This window comes from Penaeus vannamei, chromosome 1, assembly GCF_042767895.1.
Source record: "Penaeus vannamei isolate JL-2024 chromosome 1, ASM4276789v1, whole genome shotgun sequence".
In the NCBI taxonomy this organism is placed as follows: domain Eukaryota; kingdom Metazoa; phylum Arthropoda; class Malacostraca; order Decapoda; family Penaeidae; genus Penaeus; species Penaeus vannamei.
The window spans coordinates 8,305,415-8,327,914 of record NC_091549.1 but is presented as its reverse complement, the minus strand read 5'-3'; the positions used below and the strand labels follow the sequence as shown (position 1 = coordinate 8,327,914).

At 42.5% G+C, this 22,500-nt stretch overlaps 1 protein-coding gene across 2 annotated transcripts in view; it reads right to left on the bottom strand.

The window, feature by feature from the left end:
* The window catches only part of Ptr (patched domain-containing protein), a 152,337-nt gene that overhangs the window by 122,647 nt on the left and 7,190 nt on the right, over nucleotides 1–22,500 (bottom strand). Inside the window, exons 1-2 of one of the 2 annotated variants that reach the window (XM_070132471.1) lie at nucleotides 22,404–22,444; nucleotides 1,643–1,714 (exon numbers count right to left, since the gene is read on the bottom strand). In XM_070132471.1, the coding sequence (XP_069988572.1) occupies nucleotides 1,643–1,714; nucleotides 22,404–22,411 (80 nt within the window). In that variant the 5' untranslated portion in view covers nucleotides 22,412–22,444. Of the gene's footprint in view, nucleotides 1–1,642; nucleotides 1,715–22,403; nucleotides 22,445–22,500 lie in introns of those variants that run through there. The other variant, XM_070132515.1, reaches the window with a different exon arrangement.

The following is a 22,500-nucleotide window of genomic DNA, read 5'->3' as shown; positions in this document are numbered from 1 at the left end:
CATGGAGAGGCTGAATGGAAAGGGAGTCAGACTGAGAGAGAGAGAGAGAGAGAGAGAGAGAGAGAGAGAGAGAGAGAGAGAGAGAGAGAGAGAGAGAGAGAGAGAGAGAGAGAGAGAGAGAGAGAGAGAGAAAGAGAAAGAGAAGAGAAAGAGAAAGAGAAAGAGAAAGAGAAAGAGAAAGAGAAGAGAAAGAGAAAGAGAAGAGAAAGAGAAAGAGAGAGACAGGAGAGAGAGAGAAAGAAAAAGAGAGGAGAGAGAGAGAGAGAGAGAGAGGAGATAGACAGATGGATAGATAGAGAGAGATATAGATAAATAGATAGACATAGAGAGAGAGAGAGAGAGAGGGAAAGAGTGACGGAATACAGAAGAAAAGTAAAAACCCACGAACACAACACAAATGACACATCAAAAAAACAACAACTTCATATCGAAAATGCAACAAAGGAAACAACACAAGATGCCACGCCGTAAGACATTCTCATCTCCTAGCAACGTCTTTTACCAACAACAACCAAGAAAGTATTCCCTCCTTACTTTCACCTTCAAGACGAAACTCTCTGGCGCTTGGAACTCGCCCTCTGCGTGGCCTTTTGACCATGTTATATAAAGGAAGAAAAAGTGAAAAAGAAAATACCTTTTTTTTTCTTTCAGGAAGTACATGGTCACCGCAGATTTCAATAGCATATATAACAAAGAAATGATCATCTGGGGCGGCGCTGTGGTGCCAAATGAAAACCCACCACACCGGAGGTTACGACATCCAGACACGCCTACGGTGGCAGTGCCAACACGGCTTAAGGCAAGGGCCAAGTGTGCACGAAGGACTTGGCACTCGTAAATGCTAGCCAGTTTTACGTCTTCATGTCCGTTCCAAATAAAGGCCAATGACCAAAAAAAAATAATATTTTCCTTGACAGAATAATGAACAAGTGAATGTATATATATATAAAAAGATAAACAGACTAATATGCATGCGTACAAGGAGAGGGAGAAGGAGAGGGAGAAGGAGAGGGAGAAGGAGGGAGGGAGAGAGGGAGGGAGAAGGAGAGAGAGAGGAGATAGATAGATAGAGAGGAAGAGAGAGAGAGGAGATAGATAGATAGAGAGGGAGAGAGAGAGAGAGAGAGAGAGAGAGAGAGAGAGAAAGAGAGAGAGAGAGAGAGAGAGAGAGAGAGAAAGAGAGAGAGAGAGAGAGAGAGAGAGAGAGAGAGAGAGAGAGAGAGAGGAGAGAGAGAGAGAGAGAGAGAGAGAGAGAGAGAGAGAGAGAGAGAGAGAGAGAGAGAGAGAGAGAGGAGAGGAGGGAGAGAGAGAGAAGGAGGGAGAGAGAGAGAAAGAGAGAGAAAGAGAGAGAAGAGAGAGAGAAAGAGAGAGAGACAAGAGAGAGAGAGAAAGAGAGAGAGAGAGAGAGAGAGAGAGAGAGAGAGAGAGAGAGAGAGAGAGAGAGAGAGAGAGAGAGAGAGAGAGAAAGAGAGAGACCAAAAAAAGAAAGAATGAAAAATAAATCAAGAAAGAGAAAGAGAAACAACAAAAAGAAAGACACAACAAAAGAAGTAAAAAAACGAGAAAAACCCCCAAAGAGGTCGAAAGATAAATAGGTAAACAGATAGACAGACAGAGCGGTGAAAGGGAACGTAAGACTTACCAAGAATCTGTGGCGTTGGCGACCCTTCGTAGCTTGGGTTCCGAGACGATCAGGGGCGAAGCGGGTACGAATCTAAAAGGAGAAACGAAAAGGTATCAGATACAAGTTTCCTTTGATAAAATTGCGCGTGCGAAAGGGATTTTTGCGCGAGGGGAATGTAAATGTTAGAGGGAGAAAGAGGAGAAAAAACGGAAGTAAATAAATAGAGGTTTAGAAGAGACAAGAAGGAAGGGAAGGAGGAGAAAAGACGGAAGTAAATAAATAGAGGTTTAGAAGAGACAAGATTGAAGGGAGGGAGGAAAAAAAATAAAAAGATGGAAGTAAATAAATAGAGGTTTAGAAGAGACAAGATGGAAGGGAGGGAGGAAAAAAGATAAAAAAACGGAAGTAAATAAATAGAGGTTTAGAAAAGACAAGAAGGAAGGGAAGGAGGAAAAAGACGGAAGTAAATAAATAGAGGTTTAGAAAAGACAAGAAGGAAGGGAAGGAGGAAAAAAGACGGAAGTAAATAAATAGAGGTTTAGAAGAGATAAGAAGGAAGGGAAAGAGGAAAAAAGATGGAAGTAAATAAATAGAGGTTTAGAAGAGACAAGAAGGAAGGGAGGGAGGAAAAAAGACGGAAGTAAATAAATAGAGGTTTAGAAAAGACAAGAAGAAGATAATAGGCATTTGACTGTTTGTCTCGTGTCCTTTCTTATCATTATCCACTAAAAGGCTCTTCATCTTATAGCTATCGTCGTCACAGGACTTTCAAAGACTTTCGAAGGACTTTCACCTTTGTGACTTCCGTAGGACTTTCGGTATTTAAGAATTTCTTAGGATTTCCATAAGTTTTCCATCTTTAGGAGTATTTTAGGACTTCCATCTTTAGGATTTTTGTAGGAATTTCACCTTTGGAACTTTCGTTAGATTTTCAATATTTATATTTCAGATTTTCGCAGGACTTTCATCATTAGGATTTTTGTAGTATTTTCACCTTTGGAACTTTCGGAGGACTTTCAATTCTTATATATATTTTCGTAGGACTTTCATCATTAGGATTTTTATAGGCTTTCCATCTTTAATACTTTCGTGGGACATTTTTTTTCTTCTTCTTCTTCTCAAGATTTTCATTTCTTTCTTAAAAAAAATTCTCTAATATCCATCACGTTCCTAACCATCTCCTCCATTCCCCTCTTCTGATTCCTCATCCTTTTCTTCCTTCCCCCCCCCCCCTCCTATTCTTTCTCTCCTCCTAACTGTCTGCTTCCCTCCCAAACCCTTATTTCCTCCACAATTATACACATTCCAGAACAACAACGGATCGAAGCGGAGTAACCATGAGTTTAACGGACCCGCTTTTATGACTCGCTCTTGTGAATACGGCTGAGATGATGGAAGGAGGAGAAATAGGAATGGAGAAGAGATAATGGGAGGAGGAGGAGGAGGAGGAAGAGGAGAAAGGGAAGGAGAGGAGGAGGAGGAGGAGGAGGAGGAGAAAGAGGTGGTGGTGGTGGTGGTGGAGGAGGAGGAAGAAGAGGTGGTAGTGGTGGTGGAGGTGGAGGAGGAGGAGGAGGAGGAAAAGGAGGAGAAAGAGGAGGAGGAGGAGGAAGAGGTGGAGGAGAAGGTGGTGGAGGAAGAGGAGGAGGAAGAGGTAGTAGTGGTGGTGGTGGAGGAGGAGGAGGAGGAAGAAGAGGTAGTAGTGGTGGTGGTGGAGGAGGAGGAGAAGGAGGAAAAGGAGGAGGAAGAAGAGGAGGAAGACGAGGAAGAGGAAGAAGATAAAGCGGAAGAGAAAGAAAAGGAGAAAGAGGAAAAGGAGAAGGAAGGGGAAGTAGAGAAAGAAGAAACAAGAACAAGAAGTAAAAGGAAAAGACAGAATCATTCACGTCATCTTGGAATTGTCTGAGTCAGTGACTGAAGAAAGATATGAATAAACATATGTGTCGCCAGTGACTGTGAATGAACGGTGAATGAATGACGATGAATGACCAACGAAATCAATCGAAAAAATATAATAATTATAACAATAGTAACAATGAAAACAGCAACGGAAACAATTATAATAATACCTACATGAATGAATGAAATACCAAGTAAGTGAATGGTGAAATGTTTAAGTAGAATTATGAGTAAGCTGCTAGTGGAATCCATGAGTAAGCTACTAGTGGAATCCATGAGTAAGCTACTAGTGGAATCCATGAGAAAGCTACTAGTGGAATCCATGAGTAAGCTACTAGCGGAATCCATGAGTAAGCTACTAGTGGAATCCATGAGTAAGCTACTAGTGGAATCCATGAGTAAGCTATATGACTAGGTGAGTGAATTACATGTATCTAATTTTAGCGACGCAATTAATTTGTAAAATAAATAAATTTCCTTATACTGATGAGGGTCTTAATGGAAAGAAAAGAAAGAGGAAGAAGGAATAGAAGAGAAAGGAGGAGAAGGGACAGGAGAAGATGGAGAAGAGAAAGAGGAAGAAAGAAATAGAAGAGAAAAGAGGAGAAAGGACAGCAGAAGGAGGAGAAAAGAAAGAAGTAGAAATGAACGAAAAAGGAGAAGGAAAGAATGAGAAGGGACAGGAGAAGGAGAAAAGAAAGAGGAAGAAGCAATAGACGAAAAAGGAGAAGGAAAGAAAGAGAAGGAACAGGAGAAGGAGGAGAAAAGAAAGAGGAAGAAAGAAATAGAAGTTAGGAAGACAAGAAACCAGATAAAGACCAGATATGATGCATGAGACCAGCTTGACGACGGCGGTCAGGGTCAGCGATTTCAAGAGACCGAATTGACCGCTGGATCCAAGGTCCCTCTTCTGGTTTTCTCCTTCTTCTCCTTTCCATCCGCTTCTTGCACTCCCTCTCTTTTTTTCTCCTCTTCCTCTTCTACTTCTCCTTCTCATCCTTATTTTTTTTTTTTTTGTTTCTCTATCTTTAATTTACTTCTTTCTGTTTCACCATTTTTATTCGTTCTATGCTAATTCTTCTCTTTTGGTTCTTGCTTTTCATTTTCTTTTTCTCTTCCTTCTCTTCTGTTTTTAGTTATTTCCCTATTTCCTTTTCTCCTTCCGCTCCTCCCTATTCTCATCTCCTCTTTCTTCTTTTTTTCCTCCTTTCCCTCTTCTTCTTTCTCCCTTCATGCCCCATCTCTTTCTCCTTTCCCTCCTCCTCTTCTCCTTTCCCTCCTCATCCAACTCCTTTCCTTCCGCCCTTCTTCTCCAATCTCCCTAACTCTTTTTCCTCCTCTTCCAATTCCTTCTCCCCCCTTCCACCCTTCTTTTCCAATTTACTTAACTCTGTTTCCTCCTCTTCCATTTCAATCTCCCCTCCCTCCCTTCTTCTCCAATCTCCTTCTCTTTTTCCTTCCTCTTCCAACTCTTTCTCCCCCCCCCTTCCGCCCATCTTCTCCAACCTCCTTAACTCTGTTTCCTTCCTCTTCCAATTCCTTCTTTCTCCCCTCCCCTTCCTCCCCCTTCATATCGATAACGTCCTTAGCCAAACAAACCCATAAATAAATATCAAATGTCACTTCTACGGACGAGAACCACGTGCTTAACCTTCTTTTCCACGGACTCTCTCACGCGTACTTTAGGGTTGAAGAGGAGCGGGTGGAGAGGGGAGGAAGGGGTGGAGGGGAGGAAGGGGTGGAGGGGGGAAGGAGGGAGGATGGGGGTGGGGTGGGGGAGGAAGGAGATGGAGGAGGAAGTGAAGGAGGAGGAGGAGGAGGAAGAGGAAGAAGAGGAAGAGGAGGAGGAGGAAGAAGAAGAGGAGGATGAAAAGGAGAATAGAAAGAATATGATAGATAAATGGATGTAAGATACAGATATAATGGAGATAAAAAAGGTGAGTGACACAGACAGACAGCCATCGAGAATAAACAACCCAAACAGAAAATAAAGCACAACATTCTTAAAAAATAACAAATAAGTACAAAACATAAAAAAACAAGAACTAAAAAATCACAAATACCGAAAACCATAAAACAACAACAACAGAAAAAACAAAACAAAAAACACACCCACACGACCCGGAGACGCCAACGCGCCCAAAAGACCGTATCACAAAACCAGCGGAAAACGGTTATTCTCGTTACGTTTGAATTATTCCCGCTGGTCTTCGCCTCGACGCAACGGTACCATGGACGCTGTCAGGGGGGGGCGGGGGGAGGGGAGAGGGTGGTGATAGATGGTGATGAATGGTGATGCTGGATGATGACGGATGATGGTGATGAAGATGGTGAAGGATGATGGTGATGAAGAAGGTGGTGGTGGTGGTGGTAGAGATGAAGATTGTGATGATGATGGTAATGATGGGGTGGTGGTGGTGGTGGAGATGAAGATTGTGATGATGATGGTAATGATGGGGTGGTGGTGGTGGTGGAGATGAAGATTGTGATGATGATGGTAATGGTGGGGTGGTGGTGGTGGTGGTGGTGATGATGATGATGATGATGATCATGGTGGTGGTGGTGCGTTTGAGGATTATGATAATGATAATGATAATGAAAATGATAATGATTGATGATGGTGGTGGTGATGATCAAGATGATGATGGAAGTGATAGCAGGACGGAGTGATAAAACGATGATGAATATGTAGAACGAATGATGATATGGTGGATGATGAACAAAAAGCAGTGATGACTGTGCAGATGATAGTGAAGCGTGTAAGCATTCGTTATGGTAAAAGGTAGATGACGTCAGCCTTATCATCGTCGATATGTCTCTTGTAACCTCTTTCTATCATTCATATCCACTAAATCACAAAGCCCATATACTCCCTCTCCCCCCATCACAACCCATCACCCCCAAAAAAAGAAAACAAAGAAAGAAAAAACATTAATTTGCGAAGGTAACAAGAGATTTCCAGATTTCGCAAAAATGTCCGCAAGAACGGCTGTTTTTTTTTGCCTTCTCTTCGTAACGCAAACCCTATATTAATGCGAACTAGTTTTTTATTTATTTATCTCCCTATTTCTTCTTCTTCTCTCCCTTTTTTCTCTTGTGTCCTTTGCCTTCTGTTGATGGGGTAGGTAAAGGTAGAGCCGATGTAGAAAAAGAAGTGGATTCAGGAAGTTGCTAAGCTGATTTATGTACGCAATTTGTCGAATATTTTTTGGTACAATTATCTCTAAATTATCATATCTGTGACCATTTTTCCTCCTTATTCACCTCCTCTGTTGTGGTTTATTTCATCATGTCTACTTCTGTGGGATCATGCTATTATTGGTTAAAAAAAAATCTTACAACACTGGAACCACGAATTCAAATTATGCATAATTTTGACGATATTTTGTTATCATCGACATGATCATTGCATGAAGAAAATTATACAAATATATGTTTTTTTCTTCTAATAATAATGTCCTTCGTTTTTTTCTTTTAATTCAAGATTTAGGAGAGTAAAAGCAAGGTAGACTGAAGAGTCACGACGGAGAAAAAAATATACAAAAAACATCTTCAACTGTACAGCTCTTGTCAATAAGAGATTGGGCGAGTGATTGTGTGTGTGTGTGTGTCTATGTGTGTGTGTGTGTGTGTGTGTGTGTGTGTGTGTGTGTGTGTGTGTGTGTGTGTGTGTGTGTGTGTGTGTGTATGTATGTATGTATGTATGTATGTATGTATGTATGTATGTATGCATGTGTGTGTGTGTGTGTGTGTGCGTGCATGTATATGAGTGCATGTGTACGTGTGTTTTAAGTTTATAAAGCACGGTGCTTCCCAACCTGCATATGGCTTGCGTCACAGACTGTTATGCACTTACACATTATCTTGTTAGGCAATGCGACCAAACACGGCATCTCTTGTGTGTTCTGAGAGTGAGTTCGCAAGCCCGCCTATGCAATGATGACGTCACCCGCCGAAGCAAAAGCACTTTCATGGTTCCTTCACCGTTCGTTCTTGCATGGTCACGCCGAGAGAGAGAGAGATAAACAGAAAACAGAAAGCGAAAAATATAAATATAAATATAAATATAAATATAAATAAATAAATAAATAAATAAATAAATAAATAAATAAATAAATAAATATATATATATATATATATATATATATATATATATATATATATATATATATATATAGAGAGAGAGAGAGAGAGAGAGAGAGAGAGAGAGAGCGATAAATTGATAGATAGATAGAGCGATAAATATATATATATATAAATAGATAGAGCGATAAATACATAGAAAAAAGAGCGATAAATAGACAGATAGATAAATAGAGAGCGATAAACCGATAGAACAGACAGAGCGATAAATAGAACAGACATTCAAACCGCAAGCAATCGAATACACTAACTCATCTTTCGCGAAAACCAAACTACTTCCGCCATTCCATTCAGTCCACGTAGACTTTAACCAGAGGGGGGAAGGGGAGGGGGGAGGGGGTAGGGGGAAGGGGCAAGGCCGTGACGCATTTAAGTAGGCCTACAAGCCACGGGGTATTACGGTATTCACCTTGGCCTGGTTTCTGCGCGAGTCGGGGATACCAAATCTATCATTAAAATCATGGATAACGGGACCTGTCTGGGGTTCCTTATCGCTCGTTACCTCGTGCCGTATTTAGATCAGTGAGGACCCTTAAGCCTGGGTGATCTGGCTGCCATCTTTGAGGAAGTCCTGAAACGCTAAAATGAGGGACACTGGGACACTGTTACTGGTTAAATAGGAATTTGTGTTGGTTTATCTAACAGGTTCGTTTAGAGAGTTGTAAGTATAAGCTCATAATGGTTGTTATTAATTAGTATTTGTATTTTTGTGTGTTGTTGGCGTTGCTAATAGCTTTGAAAACGAGAAACTTTAGATATATCTGTCTGTAGAAAGCGTGAAAAGGGAAATACAGCACAAAATTTAACTCCATTTGATCTAGACATGAGAAATAAAGTTAACACGTCAATCATTATACTTTATTTGGGGCTTTCCTATCAGTATCACTTTACAAAATGTATGCACCATCATGGTAGGCCTATATACGTAATGCATGTGATGATTTAGACTTTATTAACCCATTTTGGAAATGTAAGAGTGAAATGCATTTTAAAAATTGTCAGACGCACTTCCGCCTTTCCATTCCTTAAGGCGAAGACTTAAAAAAAGATAATGTAGTGTGAGTGCCGTGTCATCCATCGCCATGAAAAGAAGTTACACTGACCTCTTAAATTGCGTCCTTCCCTCCCCCCTCTCTATCTTTCTATTCTCCTTTCCCTCTTCCCTCCTCCACTTCTCATTCCGCTTCCCTCTCTCCTTTTCCCCTCCCCCCCTCTCCCGGTCTCCTTATACCTTCTCTCTACCTTTTTTTTCCTTCCCTCCTCCCTCCCACTCTCCCTATTCTTTCTCTCTTCATCCCCTCTTCCCCTCCCCCACCCTCCATACCCCCCTCTTCCCCTCCCCCCACCCTCCATATCCCCCTCTCCCTCTCCCCCACCCTCCATACCCCCCTCTTCCCCTCCCCCACCCTCCATATCCCCCTCTTCTGCTGCTGATGTTCTCCGGGTCGGAAATTCTCAAGTTCTAGGTCGACTAAAGAGGAATGCTGTAAGTAACGCCATTCATTTCTTTCGTAGACGACCCGAAGTCAGCGGAAACGGTGAAGATTGATGCGACATTTTAATTTCTTCTCTCTCGTATATATTCTTCAAACAGCAACATAGTCGTAGACTAGTATAGAATGATAAGGTGAACGATTTCAGAATTTACACGGTTTCATAGTTACAAGGATGGATAAAAGAATAAATAGATAGTATGCATATATGCATATATATATATATTATATATATGCAATATACATACATACATACATATATATATATATATATATATATATATATATATATATATATATATATATATATAGAGAGAGAGAGAGAGAGAGAGAGAGAGAGAGAGAGAGAGAGAGAGAGAGAGAAAGAAAGAAAGAAAGAAAGAAAGAAAGAAAGAAAGAAAGAAAGAAAGAGGCAGACAAACAGACAGACATATAGATATTCAGAAAGAGTGACAGATAAGCAGCAGCTATGTAATTAGACAGACGGAAAATCACAGTTAGCCAGAATGCTGTCTATATTTGGACACGCAAACCAACAGACATGTAGATGTAGAGACAAATATTTGTAGACACAGACAGGCCTACAAACCGATGAGTAGACAAATATATACATAGGTATAAGATTCCGTGTACGACAGCACTAATTACCATACGTACCATAAAGCAAGAAACAACCAATTATAAATTCATTTGAAAAAACACCCGACTCACCTAACTGACAAGCAGCCGTCCTTGTGGTGAGGTACCTAGGAAACAGACTGCAGCAACCACATGTCACTCTCTTCCCCCCTACCCCACATGTCCCCCTCTCCTCCTCCCCCCTACCCCACATGTCCCCCACTCCTCCCCCTTACTCCACATGTCCCCTCTCCTCCCCCCTACCCCACATGTCCCCCTCTCCTCCTCCCCCTACCCCACATGTCCCCCTCTCCTCCTTCCCCCTACCCCACATGTCCCCCTCTCCTCCTCCCCCTACCCCACATGTCCCCCTCTCCTCCCCCCCTACCCCACATGTCCCCCTCTCCTCCCCCCCTACCCCACATGTCCCCCTCTCCTCCTCCCCCCTACCCCACATGTCCCCCTCTCCTCCTTCCCCCTACCCCACATGCCCCCCTCTCCTCCTCCTTACCCCACATTTCACCCCCCTCCTCCCCCCTCCCTAACACCTATAGAACACCTTGATTCCACCTCGCTTTACAACGGCTATCGGTCCCTCACCACCATCCCTCGTCACCTCCAACACCTTTTAGTCCCTCACCACCACTGCTCGTCACCTCCAACACCTCCCCTCATTCCTTTACTCTACACCACCTCCAACACATCTGAGCTCCCTCTCCCCCTCATCATCCTAAACACCCCCCTTCTCACTCCCTCCCTTCCCCCTACCCCCCTCCTTCGGCCTACATTGTCTGCGAGAATCTGTAGCAGGTACCCCGCCTGCTTACCTGACTACCCCCTCCCCCCTCCCCCCTATCCTCCTCCCTCTAATCCCATACTTTCAAATGCCCTTCCATGCTAATGCCTTCGCGAATATTCCAGGATATTTGGGGAGATTTATCCTTCCGGGTTATTTTGGTCAGTGTTGTGGATCACCAGGTGGACCAGAAAGGGCATTTTGGCAAGACAAAACAGAGACGCAAGAACAGGTAGGACGGACCCAGGCGAGGTAAAAAAAAAAGGCCTTGTCCATAGCCCTTATGACCTAAAAAAAAAAAAAGAAAAAAAAGTGGGGGCGCTTTTAAGCTACGTGCGCGACGGGCGCGAGTGAGAATAAGTAAATACAGGTAGACGCACAGGTAGTACAGTACAGGTAGATGCAAAAGTAGTACAGTACAGGTAGACGCCCCATGCCTAAGATTCTGAAGAAGTATTAAGAAAAGAAAACGATGTGTTTGTCTATTCTATTCATCTGCATGTGAACGAACACAAACATCAACAAACGGCGACAGTGTACGTGTTCGTATGCACGTGCGCGTATCCGAAGACCGAACGAGACACTGACTGACTGAATTAGGCAATGTCTATTAAGCAATACACTAATGACACGAGAGATTAATGGCCCAGACAAGGTAATGGCCTTTTGATTCGAGGGGCACGCACGCTGCCATGGACTCAGGGAACGGGCGAAGGTCTGAGGGAGGGGCGCCGCCGAACCGCACCTTCAGGCGGCTGTTTGGGCGTCTCGCAAAAACACGCATTTGGCGGGCGTTGTGCGTGTCTCTCGTTGGTCTACATTTCTCGGACGCAAAACATGGCAAGACCTTCATGTGCTGATGCTGTAATGAGGCATCGCGAGTGTCATTTGTGAAGGGTAGAGTGTATTTAATTTGAAGGACCGAAATGCGAGTGGAATAGACGACAGGCACCTGTCCACAACCTTCTCTCTCTGTAAGTACGTATATATATATATATATATATATATATATATATATATATATATATATATATATATATATATATATATATATATATACATATATATATATACATACATACATACATATATAAATATATATATATATATATATATATATATATATATATATATATATATATATATATATATATATACACGTATGTATGTATGCCTGTCTGTTTGTATATATGCATGTATGTATGTATGTATGTATGTACATATGTATGCATATGTGTATATATGTATGTAGATATCTATGTATTGACACATTTCCATAAATCTATAAATCTATTTTCTGGGGAAAATTAAGAAATGCCCGAAAAGTCAAATCAAGAGAAGAGAAAATCCACCAAAAATGTAGGTCATAAAAACGCGAAAAGAGAATAAAGCAAACGATAACAAAAGCAAAGACGAAGAGGGTCAAGATGTCGGCCGAAACTAAAAACAAAAGACGAGCGGGAAAGGGAAATTCCAGTGACGTAAAACATCCATTTCCTTCGCCCATTTTCCGCGCAAGATGTTATTCCTAGCTGCGTGGATATGGATACATCTGCTAGGTATTAATGCAACTGTATCTTTTTATTTGTTGTGTATTGGTACATATTAAAATAAAAAAAATACTTGTAGATTGTACCAATATGCTTGCATGTTTTAGTTCAAGTCAGATATAAAGATAGTTCTGCATCAAAAAATGTGAAGGAATTCTATCAGACTAAAATAGACATAAAAAACAACAAAATATACAAAAGCATTTTTCAATATCCCCCCCTCCTTCTTTTTCCACCCTCCCCTCCCCCTCCCCCCATCTCTCACACCTCAATCGCAAATCCCAAGTGAAAACCCCCACAACACTCGCACCGCCTTACAAAACCCCCGCAAACAAAAGGAAAATCTATCTCACCCGCCCCCCATGACACCCCCTCCCCCAGCCCCCGCCTTCACCCCCCTCCCCTACCCCCCACACCTCGCCACACCTGTCGACACCAGATGTCTCATATTAACTGAAAAGCGACATGTGGAAACTCAGAGAGGGAGTGTAAGCAGGTCGCCGTTATATTGTGAAGGAAGGGAGGCTAAAGGGAGAGGAGAGGGAGTTAAAAGGGAGAAGAGAGAGAGAGTTAAAAGAGAGAGGGAGAGGGGGAGGGCAAAGAATGGGAGATTAGAGAGGAAGGGGACGGGGAGGGAGGGAGAGAGGGAGGAAGGGAGGGAAGGAGAGAGGGAGGGAGGGTGAGCGAAAATGAAAGGGAGAGAGAGAGAGAGAGAGAGAGAGAGAGAGAGAGAGAGAGAGAGAGAGAGAGAGAGAGAGAGAGAGAGAGAGAGAGAGAGAGAGAGAGAGAGAGAGAGAAAGAGGTGTTAATAAACTGAAATGAAAGACGAAGGGAAGCTAGGTATACATCCCCCCAAAAAAATCGTATCAGAAAAAAAAAACAGAAAGAAAAACAAACAAACACAAAAAAATCCAGACCCAAGAATGAAGAAAGAACAGAAAAAAAATAAACACCAGAAAGAAATAAAGTAGAAACGAAAGAAGGCCTAGTAATTAAACTGTTATTCCCTTCCCTTGCGTCGCGGCGGGTCCTGTGGTCATCGAGTCCCACGGTAACCCAGCCATCAGACACGGCCCTCTTTCGCAGCCCCGACAGGACCCGAAAGTCCCCAAGGCTCGGAAACCTTGAAAATCGGTTTTAGGTCTGACTGATGGGCGGGACCGATCGACGCCTGTCCACGTGGGTCGTTTTTTTTCTTCTGAAATCTGGAGTTGCTTTGGATGCAGGCAGAGGGTTTTGTTGTCTTTCTTGACTGGCTTTCTTCGTCAAGACGTAGGCGGTTCATATATATTTAGATGTCTTTGTATATAGATAGATAGACAGATAGATAGATGTATAAAAATAGATAGATAGATAGATGTATATAAATAGATAGACATATATATGTATATATATAGATAGATAGACAGACAGATATATTATATAGATTGACAGATAGATAGACAGATAGATAGAAAAATAGATAAACAGACAGATAGACTGATCCACATATATGCCATCTTTTCCGGTGTCAATTAGGGTGTCTCGTGACGCGACGCGACACCCAAAGCTGTCTCGTGGTCGGAGGTGAGACAGGCCTCTAAGCTCCGCCCATTTCTGTGACGTAATGGGAATGGCCGCGGTTGACGGCTTGCTATTTTACTGTACTGGCATTTTTTTCCAACAGGTACTCAGTATTTTGGAATATGATATCCAAGATGGCTTTTGGCATCTTATGGTAGGTATTGCGGTGTTATAGATAAGTACGAATGTGCATGAAATATCCGAAATAGGAGGAAAGCATCTGGCAACTCGGTTCCTGTCGTTTTCTGTAACCGCTGGAAAAGGTGGCAATAGACTACCAAGAATTCACAAGCACTCTAAACATATTTTGAAATCTATGTTACTTCCAGAATTCTCCTATACACCCTGAAGCCAAGACAGACACTCCGCACATCTTTTACACAACGATAATGCAATCCTATCTTGATTTAATAACCGGAAACCATCATCTGTAGTGTCGTCACAATCCGAAATTTCTATCCGGTACATATTTTTATCGGGGTTTTCTTACATATATTCGTAACGGTCCAACATGCATTTCAAAAAGACCTGTATTCTAACTCGTATGTCTTTTTTCCGTCATTTTCGTTTATATATATTCGTGATGGTCCAACATTCCTTTCAAAAAGACATGTATTCTAACTATAGCAAGTACATGACGAAGTAACTCCGCAAATCATATATATTATAAATATCTGTTCGGTTTCGCTGTGATTTTCACTCGATCCTAACCTAAAAGTGTATGTCCCAGCGCTCTCTATAAAACTCTCACGCATTGAGGTAAAGTATGGGAAACATTTATCACAGGGTTATTCAGTACGTAAGGAAACACATCATCTATTTGGTGTCTCTTCTCTCACGTATGTGTAACTATATTTCTGTCTGCATGTCTGTCTCTTTCTTTCTTTCTTTCTCTGTTTGTCTGTCTGCCTGTCTCTCTCTCTCTCTCCGCCTTTTTCTCCCTCCCTCCCTCCCTCCCTCCCTCTCTCTCTCTCTCTCTCTCTCTCTCTCTCTCTCTCTCTCTCTCTCTCTCTCTCTCTCTCTCTCTCTCCCTCCGTCCCTCTCTCCCAACCTCCCTCCCTCTCCTTCCTTCCATCTCCACCCCTCTCTCTCTCTCTCCTTTTAACAACAAACCCGAAATAGGAAAGAAAAGAACTCCACAAATCGAGTACATCTGTCCCATCCCACGGACGTCTAGACAGGAAGGTCGCAGAGAAAGTTCTTGAACCTTGGAGAGACCGGGTGACTCATCGCTCTACATCCGATTCAGACACGTAATGCTGATAAGAATAAGAATAAAAACGTAATTAGGAGTAACAGGAGAATATATATCTATTACTAGCCATAAAAGGGAAACTAAATGAAAAGAGAAATAGTAGATTTTCTCACTTTTCATTTCGCTTGGGAGAAAGGTTCTGAGTTGATGCTTTCGCCAGCAGATAACTCTTTGATTTAAGCAGTTCCATGAGTAGATAGGAATTGGGAGAAAGATGATGAAAAAGAGAAAGAGGAGACGGGAAGGAGGGAGGGAGAGCGAGATGGAGAGAAAGAGGGCCAGGGAGAGGGCGAGAGAGAGAGAGAGAGAGAGAGAGAGAGAGAGAGAGAGAGAGAGAGAGAGAGAGAGAGAGAGAGAGAGAGAGAGAGAGAGAGAGAGAGAGAGAAAGTAATAAAGAAAGAAATATATAAATTTAATCGTTCTCCACATGCGTTCCCCCTTTCCGGCATTTTCACGGGGTCGCTATACGACTTCTGTATTTTCCCGCCATTTCTCTTTCTCCAAACGGCCGCCGGACTTAATGCCTTTCCTCCAAGGTCATGTCGGACTAATCATGGGGCGCAGGACAGGTGGACTTTTAATGGCCATTACCCTCTCCCTCTTTCACATTATTATACCTGTCCAACTTTCCCTTTCTCTTTCTTCTCTCTGTCTGTCTGTCTACCTATATTCAATTTGTATTTACTGTATATACAGCACACGCATATATATATATATATATATATATATATATATATATATATATATATATATATATATGTATATAAATGTATATATATACATATATATATATGTGTGTGTGTGTGTGTGTGTGTCTGTGTGTGCGTGTGTGCGTGTGTGTGTGTGTGTGTCTGTGTGTGCGTGTGTGCGTGTGTGTGCGTGTATGTGTAGTCATCATAGTCATCATCTCGTATCTATACATCTTTCCCTATATCTGTGTCAATATCTATATATCCCTATCTATATCTACACACACACACACAAACCTACACACACACACACACACACAGGTTTGTATATGTATGTACGTACATCAAGTGGCTATGTGTGCGCGCGCGTGTCCCTAGAAGAGCCATTCACCGAGGATTTCTGACCACGAAACATCCTGTCAAGAGCTTTCCCTCCACGGACAAGCACTCACCCAAATACAAGGTGTTGGAGGGATTACCTTCACCCAAACACCCCCTCCCCCTCCCTCTCCCCCCTTACTCCTTATTTTCACTGTCGCTTCCCTTTTTCGCCTTATGCTACTTCTGCCTTCCCTCCCTCGTCCTTCCCTTCCCTTCTCTCCCTCTCTCTCTCTCGCTTCTACTTCTCATACTTCCCCTTTTTACCCCTCCCTTTCCTTTTCCATTCACTTTCCCTTCCTTCCCTCCCTCATTCTCTCCTCCCCTCCCTCCCATCCCCTTCCCCCCTCCCTCCTTCGCCTACCTCCCCTCCCTCCTTCGCTCCCTCCCTCCCGCCCCCTTCTCCTTTCTTGTAGGCGTAGAAATGCTCGCCTTTTGGTCACACGCCGACCCTAAGTACCTATGGGCTGCGGCTGAAGGGAAAACGAGCCATGGGAAAAGTGAAAAGCCTGCTACGCGAAAGTCGAGGACGCGAAAATAAGAGTTTGTTTGGGGGGTTAGGTTAGGTTAGGATTATCGAAGCCATATATTTGGTTTCTTTTCATTTCTCTGTTTTGTTTTTGGCTTCTTTTCATTTTTTCTATATTCTTCTTCTCTTTCATGATCGTTCTTTCTCTCTTTCAAATCAAATTATCTTTTATTTCTTTTTTTATTTATATATCTTATCCGGCCATTAACTCCTCCCAACACGTGTTTATATGACGCAATCTTCTCTCATGTCCACCATAAAAGCGGTTATGATAATAGGGACCATCCTCAAGGCAACTTTCCATGAAAAACGCCTCTATTACCAAACCAGAGCTAGAAAGTCGTAAACCATATAAATTAATTACATTTTCAATTGTTTTATTTTTGTTTTTATCTTGAAATATATCCTTAAAAGTATCTTGACGTAAGGCAGTGGAATCTGACAAATACAAACATGACCTATTTTCCATATTAGGCATGGTTGTAATTCATTATTTGTTTTACTAGTATATATAATCAGTTGTAGTTCTAGTAATATTTGTAATACTAGTCCTTGGTATACTGGTGTAAGATTACTAGTAGCAGAAGAGGCAGTAGTTTGTGGTTGGTGGTTAGACTCGAAATAATGATAGTTGTGATGTTTATAATATTAAAAATAGCAGTTGGAGCAATAACTCGGGAGGTAATTTAACCTTACGCTAAAAATGGAATTTCAACCCACGCCAATCTTCTGGAGTGAATAACCACGCCCGTATTTCCTCGCCCACACGAAAAAAAAGAAAAAAACTCTTGACACCAAAAGGCCATTTACTGAAACGAGGTCCATTTTCACTTCCGGTGAGGAAAGTGAAATAAAATCGATTGAAAAAAAAAAAAAAAAGTTCGACGACGATGCATGTAGATGAACCGAGTGGCCTCATTACGACTATAATTCGACGGCACACTGAATTTGCAACATGATATGAAGAAATCATGAAATTAGAACCAGAAAGTTTCAGTTCAAACCCGCTGATGGTGTCAACTCTCTCTGTCTCTCTTCTCTTTCTATCTCTCTTCTCTCTGCCTATCTCTTCCCCCCACTCCTCTCTCTAGCTATCCTTCTTCTCTCCTCTCTCTCTCTCTTCTTCTTTCTCTCTCTCTCTAGCTATCCTTCTTCTCTCTCCTCTCTCTCTCTCTCTCTCCTTCTCTCTCTTTCAGTGTAGATCAAGGCTGCCACTTAGAACTCACATCTCAGACAATTCTCTAATAGTAAAAAAGTGTCACGAATGTTCTCAAACATAAAGTCATTCACACTCGTATTCCGGTCAGTTCGAACATGAGAATGTGCGGTTGCTGACCTTCGGATATCAGTCAAACTATTATAATTTACTTGTCTTTTCGAGGTGTTGCTATTTTTGTCTGCGAATTACACGGAGAAGAAAAAGGTCTTTGCTTAAGACCTTTTCATATTTCCAGACGATATTCTAGACACGGCAATACACACACACACACAATATATATATATATATATATATATATATATATATATATATATATATATATACACACACATATATATACATGTATATATGTATGCATATATGGATGCATGATGTCTGCGTAATTGCACAAGAAACCCGGAGATCATCAGCCATAACAGCGTCTCCTGAATCGAATAACGCCAGTCAATGGCGCCCCGACTGCCGGCATTTCAACTCACTTTCACCGGCGTTTCACTTTCCTGTATCATCCCTCAGCCCTGTCAATGCCTCATGTATATGCGAGGCAGCCACGTGAGAGAGCTTACCCCGTGCGCACCGTGTCAAGAGCTGTATCGCGCATCGTTTCGGCAACCTGCGCGCACCTTCATTTGCGTGGCTGTACCGCGTGCCTCGCATTCCGACGGGTTGTGTTAAATGACCTGGCTCTTGGTATCGGGGACTCGAGGCGGTGTGTGTCGGGTACTCACTCTTATCTCAGTTGGTAGAGGCAGCCTGGCATCCCGTTACGTTGCCTAAAACAGCATGCTACAATCTCTTAACGGACACACACACACACACACATTCCCCACATGCTCACCCTCGCCAGGATCACTATATACTCCTGTTCGAATTACCCGCCATTCCCTCTTCGTCTTTGCCATCGGAGCGACACTTATACAACTTAAAAGGTTTCCTCGGCATAGGCGAAGCACGGCGCGTCCGAGGGGCACATTGCGTAGCCACTTCCACTTGATCCGAAGAAAGAGAAAGTGTACAAGGTGCTCGCTGCCCTGACGATGGGCCCCACGCCACCTGCTGCCCCGTGGAGCTCCCTCGGGTTCCGTTCACTGCGAGCTGCACCAGGGAGTATTTTGGACGAATTGCCGTGTCCTGTCGTTCTTTCCACTTATGAAGAGGTATTATGCGTGTTAATAAACCCATGTGTATGTTCTTGCGTGAATCCGTGAATCTCTAAAGGGAATTCGACAGTAAGTAACATTACTCCACGTACAACGCCTCCTCCATCTACCAACGTAACACATACCTGAGCATCTATATCTCTGATAAGCTCCAACATCCCTTCCCTCTCCTTCTCCTCCAGCTCCTTACAATTTTTTTTATTCCCTTTTATCCTTCTCTACATCTTCTTCCTCCCCCTCTTTTTATTCCCTTCCATCCTTCTCCTCCTCCTCCTTACCCTCTCTTTCGTTCCTTTTCAATCCTTCTCCCCTACATCCTCCTCCTCCTCCTCCTTACCCTCTTTTTTCATTACCTTCCATCCCCCTCCTCCTCCTCCTCTTTAGTGCTAAAAGCGGGACTTTCTACCATGAACGCCGCCAGTTTTTGCGTGAGTGAGGCGACCGGCAGCCACTAGCGAGCCGAAGGAGCCGAGGCAGCGGGTCCACCTGTCTGGCTCTTCCTCCTGGCTGCCATACATTCTTCCTTCTCTGACCCAGATTCTTCGCGCCGCCCCTCGCTCGCCGCTCCTGCCTTCGCCGTCGACTTCCGCGCTCGGAATACGGCGGGGCGTGAAATCAGCTGCGGTGGCGGGCCGATTCTGGGGGCTGCGGCTGTCGGCTTGGATTTTGGTTGTGAGATGGAAGGCCTAAAATGGGGTTCGATTTGCTTACGCGGTGGTGAGTTTTGGTTCTCTGTCTCTGTCCCTGTCTCTCTGTCTTTGTCTGTCTGTTTTCTCTCGCGCACTCTATCCGCTCCCTTTCTCTTCCCCTTTCCCTTTTCATCTGTCTCCCACTCTCGCTCCCTTTTCTCTTTCCCTGACCTCTCACTCTCTCTCCGTCTCCCTCCTTGCCACTCCTCCCTCTCTCTCTCTCTCTCTCTCCTTTGTGCACAGAATACTAATGTCATTATAGTTGCTGCTCTTTGACCTCACACTGCTTCAAGATAATAGAGAATTAATTTACATTTTCCGTTCGCAGTAGATGTGGTATATCAGATGTGAATTTCATACTACGTATAATACCATATCCCTTGGGTGTATTTCTGTTCACGTGACCTCATCCTATCTCTCACTTCATAAGTAATTCCTCCTGTTTTGTGTTCCTCTTTATGGATTCATATCTCGTTTGGTTTGAAGGTTAACTTTCATCATTGTATTATTGTAAAATGAATTATTATCTGCCGTTTCTTCTCAATAAATCATACTCCATTTCCAAGACGTAATTGCATAAGTTTTTATTCATCTGTACTAGTATCTCCATCATCCACACAAAATTGATCCATCAATCTGACTCTACTTTCGTCTCCTCATCAACGCTTTTTGGCGAGACTCTTTGGCTCTATACTTTGCCCACAGACTCTATGTACAGGTCACACTCCGGTCACCTGAGGTCACCGCCCACTCTCTAACACCAATGTCTCTGAGGCTGACATAGGCCAAGGACTTCACGCCTCCTGTTGGGGACTGTCCGTGGATGTTCTTGCAAAAGGCGCCTCTCCTTATTGGGTCTTATTGTTTATCGCCATGTCCTTAGAGGGGAATGATAAATGGATATATGGATATTCAGCAATGGCGATTCTGATAACGTTAATAATGATTATCAACTATCAGTAATAATCAGTACTCAATGATGATATTAATAACAATACTGCTAATAATGGTAAAAGTAATAATGTTTATAATGATAACAGTAATAATGCTAATAAAGATAATAGCAATAATCATCACAATATCAATAACAGTAGCACCAATGACAACAAAACTAACACTGACGCAGTCGCAGTAAAGACCACAACGACCAAAATACCAGCAATGCCCATACCAATGAACAAAAGGGAAATGCGCAGAGGGTATGTGCTTGCTCCCGAGCCGCCCCGCCGCCCACCCAGCGCCCAAGCGGAGCCGCCGGACACGCAACAAACACACGAGGTAAACAACGCCACAGATGTGACATTCCTCGAAACATTCACCTCAGAGAAAGGGGTTTCCGTCGGCGGGTCTGCTAAGCGCCGCAAAAACTGGAACGTTTTACAAAAGGGAGACTTGGGTGAGAACCGATCGATGTCGTGGACGAACCCGAAGGCTTCTTTACGTGTTTGCTTATGTTTGTGCTCGGAGCCGACAGGGAGGCGTGGAAATGCAGTTGCACCGCAGTATCATGTATCATAGACACGTACTATGTGTACTGTGTGTACATTATATGTCTATCTATCTATCTTTCTATTTATATAAATGTCTGTACACACACAGATATATATATATATATATATATATATATATATATATATAATATACATATATACAAATCTGTATATAAATACATATATATATATATATATATATATATATATATATATGTTATATATAATATATATATATATGTATAAATATATATGTATGTGTGTATATATAAATATATATTATAAATATATAATAGGTATACATATGATATATATACAATGTATATATATATATATATATATATATATATATATATATATATATATGTGTGTGTTTGTGTGTGTGTTTGTGTGTGTGTGTGTGTGTGTGTGTGTGTGTGTGTGTGTGTGTGTGTGTGTGTGTGTGTGTGTGTGTGTGTGTGTGTGTGTGTGCACGTCCAGTACGCGTCATGAGGTACCCGCGTGTCCGTAAGCCATCGTGAGTACGCCGGCATCTTTCACGGAGAAGGTCCCTCCCTTCCCCCCTCCGGCCGTCCCATATAGGAAGACGAATCGCCTCTCTGGCCTTCCTATAACGAACGCCATTATGCAAAGGTGACTCACGCGAGAGTAGAAACCCCCACCGGGAGCCCCCCCCCCGCCCCTCCTGCCCTTTCCCCTCCCCTCCTCGACCTCTCCTTATTCAGAAGCACAAATCTGTTCCCTCAACACGCAGCTTCTTAGCTATTCCAACTCTCACTTTTTCTTCCCTATCGTTATCGCGTCTGCTATTCGTCATCTTCGCCTCGTCTCTATTCCCCTCCTTGATTTAAGAATTGATAAATTGAGAGATAATTTTCCCTTCGCATTATAAATGATAATCATATCATATACGACTTTCATACTACATATAACATCTTGTCTCATGATTGGGTTTCTGATCAAATATATACTTTGTGCTAAATGTGTGTTTTTCTTGTCTTCAAGGCTGGTATTTCGCTGGAAAGTCAGATAAGATTGAATCTGATTACCATTTACTGTCATTTATTAACTGATCTCCCAACACAATACCACAGTAAAAGAAAGAGAGAAAAAAAAGTAAAAAAAAAAAAAAAAAAAAAAAAAAAAATGTTATCCACATCTATCTCCATCCGCAGAGCACCACCTTTATTATCAGTTTTCCATTACCTTTCAGCAAACTTTATTATCAACTTCCATTACCCTTCGGCAAACTTTATCATCAGTTTGCGTTCTCTCTCTCCAAATGCATGGATCGGCCGCACTGCAACGTACCTGGCCATCGTTGCCTCAGCTGACGTACACCCTCGACCGAAAAGCGCATTCGACTGAACTCAAACCTGCTCGTCGGTGCTTTTATACCCAAGCATCT